Source organism: Elephas maximus, chromosome 9 (genome assembly GCF_024166365.1).
Source record: "Elephas maximus indicus isolate mEleMax1 chromosome 9, mEleMax1 primary haplotype, whole genome shotgun sequence".
In the NCBI taxonomy this organism is placed as follows: Eukaryota; Metazoa; Chordata; class Mammalia; order Proboscidea; family Elephantidae; genus Elephas; species Elephas maximus.
In genome coordinates this window covers 73,485,848-73,491,787 of record NC_064827.1, presented here as the reverse complement: position 1 = coordinate 73,491,787, position 5,940 = coordinate 73,485,848, and the positions used below count along the sequence as shown (strand labels likewise).

At 37.9% G+C, this 5,940-nt stretch overlaps 1 protein-coding gene across 1 annotated transcript; it reads right to left on the bottom strand.

The window, feature by feature from the left end:
- Window positions 1-4,050: 4,050 nt before the first annotated feature.
- On the bottom strand, window positions 4,051-5,028 carry LOC126082912 (olfactory receptor 1L3-like). The gene has a single exon (XM_049896046.1). It carries the CDS (start codon window positions 5,026-5,028, stop codon window positions 4,051-4,053), a length of 978 nt encoding a protein of 325 aa, XP_049752003.1.
- Window positions 5,029-5,940: the final 912 nt, after the last annotated feature.

The following is a 5,940-nucleotide window of genomic DNA, read 5'->3' as shown; positions in this document are numbered from 1 at the left end:
CCTAAAAAAAAAAAAAAAACTAATAATCCAAAGCAAATCTTCATCTTTCTCTGGGCATGGGTGGGATCAAGGAAGGTGGGGAAGAGGTTTACAGGGGCGAGGCTTTAAATTTATTCTTCTGGGAGGACATCTTGAAAAATTGTGTTAAAATTTTAACCTCAACTAGAGTTTAGGCTTTGGTGAATCTTGAGGTATTTAGTTGACCCCAAGCACTGCCAATCAGTATTGTGAGGGCAGTGTCAACAAATCTGAATTTAGAATGAGGAATTGATGGTCTCAGTTTTCACTGTACTGTTTAGACCCCAAATGGAGAGTCATATTCCATTTTTGGAGCCACATATTATTGAGGACTTTGATAAATTGTAGGTTGTTCAGGAGAAGGAGACTAGGATGGTGAGGGGACTCAAAGTCTATTTTATGAGGGCAAGTTTTAGAAGAGGAAGGGCACATAGTACAAGCAAACATAAGTGGAAGAGTGAAATATTGTGGAAGACCTGCAGGGATAAGTAAAAACTTTCCAAAAGGCTATAGAAAAAGACCTAGATATTTAGAAGAATACTGCATGTCTTCGTATGGGAAGATTAAATACTAAGGATTAGCATATCCCTCAAATATATCTATAAATTTGGGTAAATTACAATTAATATCTTAGGAAGATGTTTTATGGAATTGACAGACTGATGTAAAATTTTTTCTTGCAAATAATTTAAGAAAGGCCAAATTAAAAAAAAAAATAGTAATAAGAAGAACTTTTCCTACAAGGTTTTAAGTACACTCTTCTTTTTTTATTATTGTGAAAACGTTGGTGAGGCAACAATTTCCATTTCAACACTTTGCATTCATAGAATTCAATGAAACTGATTAAATCAATCATGTTGTGCAACCGATATACAGTCTTAAACTATAGCAATTAAAGGGATAAAGTACTAGTGCAGGAATAGATGAACATATCAATAAAACAAACAGAGACCCAGAAACAGGCAAATATATATGGGGATTTAGAGTATTTTAAAGATAGCATTTCAAATTAGCAACTTGAAATGGTATGAGAATAATCGGATATATCTGGATAAAATGAAGTTTTTGCCTTTAACCAGCTCTAAAATATTCAAAACCTAAAGAACAGAACTGAAGATAATACATGACACTATTTTGTATGTATATTTAGAGGGAAGGGTTTTCTAAATGAATAGAAAAAATGAACATTTTATAATATAAAAATTAATAACTACTATAAATCAAAATTTACACTTTTATCTTTTTGTCTTTTTATAATCGAGTCAGAATTTATTAAAAACAATCTCAAATTATTTGGGTTATAAATAGAAAGTGATTTTAGAAGTAAATTTTCCCTGATTATAATATGTAAAACCTTTCTTTCCTGGAGAACCTGACCCAACTCTACCTACCACCCTTCACTATTTGGCCTTTTTTTTTTTTGGTCTTTTTCTCCATTCAGGTAGTTCATTCTCAGGTCAGTAAGTTTGATGACTAGAAGCAAACCAACTGAGGAATTAAATGCCAATCTCCCTATCTTGGAGCCCTGATGGCACAGTGGTTAAGAACTACAGCTGTTAAACAGAAGGTTGGCAGTTCAAATCTCCCAGCTGCTCCCTGGAAACCCCGTGGGCAGTTCTGCTCTGGCCTATATGGTCTGTATGAGTCACAATCAGTCAATGGCAAGGAGTTCTTGGTTTGTTTCTCCCTATCTTGCATTAATTCCTAATCTCTCAGTGAATTTTATGGAGCTTCCTTTCTTGGTTTGGGGGAACATAAGTACTCCCTCCTCTCTGTAAAGGGCCAATATCCTTCTCCCCTCTTGTTCTTCTTCATATATTGACTGGAGTGGCGCTTGGTGGTAGCAGCGCTTGTACTGACCCCTCCCCTGAAGCTCTAAGGGTTGGTGGCTGGATTTTAATTGCTGGGACATCTTTTAAAATGTAAAGATTAGCACCCTATCCTAGGCTTTGGACCTTAGCAGCAATTCTGGAACAACAGTATACTTCCTGGTGGAGGACCTGCAGCAGGGGAATTACGATGGGCATCCTCAGTCTGGTAGTCCTCAGCCTCATCTCATTTCATGATTTTTCTTTCCTTGAAAACTTAGTAAGGGTGCACTGGGGATGATCTTTTGTCCCTGGGATACCCACAGCCCTTTCTGAGCAAAAACGGCCTAGCCTGAAACCCTGCAGAGAGAGAAGTCAATTACCAGTGCCGATGGCACTAGTTTTTTTTTTTTTTTTTTTTAAAGCAAGCCCTAGGCCTCATTCACGGTTACTAATGGATGGAACAAGTGCAGATGTCAGCCACGAATTCCAACACAGGACCAAGGATAGACTAGACTAAAAATGAATTGCTTGGTATTTAGGGACATCAGGGGGAAGTTTCGTTTGCTGTGGGAGTTTAGAAACAGGAGGTGGAGGGATAGCTAGCTCTGGGTATTGAGAAACGAATGAATTGGGCTAAATTATAAATCAGAAGTGATTGAGAAGTTACTTCATTGGGTTGAGAAAAACTCAGAATTGGGTTGTAATTAGGTAGGCTGAAGGCTCAAAGTCAAAAATAAAATTAAGTCATAGAGATGAAGTTATAGAAAAAAGTCCTATGTTTGCATGCCCGTCTTTAGACCTATGGTGACTGTGAAAGTTCACTTGTTATATGTACTAGTGCTCCTTGCTCCCAAGCCCACAGAAACATTGTAATTACTATTCATTCATCTTTGTAGAGCCCAGAGGAGGGCACATACTTTTCACCACAGCAATGCAGGAAATCATTGTCAAATGATTAGAGTTGGCATGGAAGTTAGAACTAATTTGCCATTCTTATAACGAGAAAATGAAATTGAGAAATATGTCACACCCTGACTCTTCTCTGCCCTAGGTTAGATATGATTATGGCAAAATCAAAGGGATTTAAGAGACTCCGTATTTTATCATTTAAAACTTACTTTAAGATCATCCATCTGCCCCTTGTCTAAAATACTATTAGAGATTAATTTGTTTGACTGAGACATTTTCATCTATTAAAAGAAAAACGTGAAGACAATGAGAGAGAATCATGGAGAAAGAGAATTGCACTAAACTGCTGTTTTTCTTAAAAATACACTGTAGGTTATTTCATCTGAATGCTTTCCTAAGTCATATAATTCATTCCTTAACTAAATTAAGAGCTTCAGGCACTTATTAGTAATTTCCATCTGTTGATTTTTTACTGTCTCCAGTAATAATAGGAAGCATTTCTGATTATATGCAATAAACATTACTTTATTCTGAAAAAAAAAAAAGGAGAACAGAGACAGTGGAAATATAGACATCTTTAGAGAGAAGAGCACATTGGCAGTGAGCCTCAGGAAGAGTCAGGAAACAAATGTGCCTTGAACATATGAGGGAGAGGAAGAGTAGTAGAGACCCAAATATGGATAGAAGCATTAAGCTGTTTTGCTAACAGTCAATTAGATGATTTGACATTATTGTTTATGAATCTAATGACTCCGGAGCCTAGGACATCCAGCTACTGGAAGAAGCAAAAGAAGGACCATAGTTCTATTATGATTTGATTGGGGAACACAGACACTGCAGTTGGAGAGCTCCTAGTCTGACAGGGAGGACACACACACACACGCAGATATCCCTGCAAAAAATTCTAACAGCTTCAAATAGAAGAGAGTGGCTATGTATGCATATGTAGATTTCTATATAGGTGTGTACAAATATTTTCTGGTAATTAAGGTGACTGAACATGGGTGAATCTACAAAGAGAAGATTTAGGAAATATAGGAGATTCCAAATAAATATGGAAGGAATAAAAGAAAAGTGATGTTCTAAAATAGAGAAGTATTATGGCATGAGTCTATGGTGGGGGTCTGGGTATCAAGACATGAGTAGAAATGTTCAAGCAGGGAATAACAGGGACCACAAGGTGGGAGGTGGAAAACTACAGGGTGCAGTGACAATTGATGAAAGAGCATTTTTCAAAAAAAAGACTTGTAAAAAAAGGTGCTGTTTTACACACATGCATACACACATGCACATACATGAATACCCCTTGTAATCAGGGTCCACGGATTTCATTAGGCTCTGTAGAAGAAAGCTTATCCATTTGAGACTTCATCCTGTTTATCAATTTCTCTAAGCCCCGTTTCATGTCTTTGTTCCTTAGACTGTAGATAAATGGGTTTAACATTGATGTCAATACTGTGTAGATGATTGTTGCTATCCTGTCCTTAACAGTATAGCTGGACAAGGGCTGGAGATAGACATAGCTAATGCTTCCATAAAATAGAGTGACCACAGTGAGGTGGGAGCTGCAGGTGGAGAAGGCTTTGCGTTTTCCAGCAGCTGAGGGCATCTTGAGAACTGCGATAAGGATTTGCAGATAAGAAATGGTGATACAGACAAAAGGAGCCATTACAGAGGCCAGCCCTTCTGTCATGGTCACAAGTTCATTGATGGAAGTAGAAGAGCAGGACAGTTTCAGAACTGGGCTAACATCACAAAAAAAGTGATGGATAACATTTGAAGCACAAAAGATGAGGCGATTCACCAGGAGGACATGTAGGAGGGAGTGGAGACAGGAGAAAACAATGGAAAATGACAGTAGCAACACACAGCGTCTGTGGTTCATAACAGTGGCATAGTGGAAAGGATTACAAATAGCTACATAGCGGTCAATGGCCATCACTGCCAGGAGATAACTGTCCATGTTTCCAAAGACTAGGAAGAAATACATCTGTGTCAGACATTCAGCATAGGCAATAGTCTTAGTCTCTGATAAGAAGTTCATCAACATCTTGGGGACTATGACTGTCGTGTAGCAAATGTCAGCAAAAGACAAGATGCTTAGAAAGAAATACATGGGGTTTTGGAGCTTAGGATCAGAGCGGATGGCCATGATGATGAGCAAGTTTCCCATTAAGGTGACGAGGTAAATTATGAAAAAGAGAGCAAAGAGTGGTTTCTGGTCTTCAGGCCGAGAGGAAAGACCCAAGAGGATGAATTCAGAGAGTATCGTTAGGTTAAACATTCCCATGGACTTGTGTGCATCTGCAGATAAATAACATTGTCAGTTAATGGTTCTTATGTCATCTGGAACAAGCATCTTCCCAGCTCATTCTCACACTGAGCAGTTATTAATGGGGAATTTACTCAGGTGTTTGCTTTTCTTCCTGAATATGGAAAATTCAGAGCCAAAAATATGTTTTCACTTCTTTTTCAAATCTTTGAGACAGAAATATATAGAAAACAGACACAGGAGTGGGCAAGAGGGGAGACATAGAGATTCTCTTTTCCTTTCTCTGTGACTGATAATCATAGGAACCACAGATGCAGACCTTGAATAGGGTTCAAGTCAGTGTCTGATTAAAGATTATCTTTAGCTAACCCATGTCTAGATTATCACGAGATAGCCATCTCTGCTAGTTCATGGATAATAAATAACTATCCCCTTAAATTGGGCTGTTTCTCTCCACATCATTTACAATGGAAGAGAGAATGTCATCTAAAGAATACTGAATTGAATTATGATATCTTCAAATATTTATTCTAATACCTGTGTTTTTATAGGTGAAAATTTCCTGCCCCATAGAAAACACACACACACACACACACACACACACACACAAAATAAGTGGGTATATATATGATTAGAGAATAATACAGGATATTTCCTTAATACTAATCTCCCAAGACACCACGCAGAAAAGGCACCTAGTCCTAGACTTCTTTGACTTCTTCATGAATCTCAGGGCATGCTGTTTGTCTATTTCATCTGGAGCATTCGTATTCTTTGGAATCTAATACACTCACATGCCCTTGCCTACCTATCACCAGCTCTTCATAATATACGTGGAAACAAACAACTAGCCATTTAAAGTGTGAAGAATTTTCCTCAAGGAACCAGGTGCATATCATGTATCTCCATTCCAGTTCCCACTCATCTAGG

What these genes read in the sequence shown, in the direction of transcription:
- LOC126082912 (XM_049896046.1), bottom strand. Translation starts at nt 5,028, where the DNA reads ATGGGAATGTTTAACCTAACGATACTCTCTGAATTCATCCTCTTGGGT.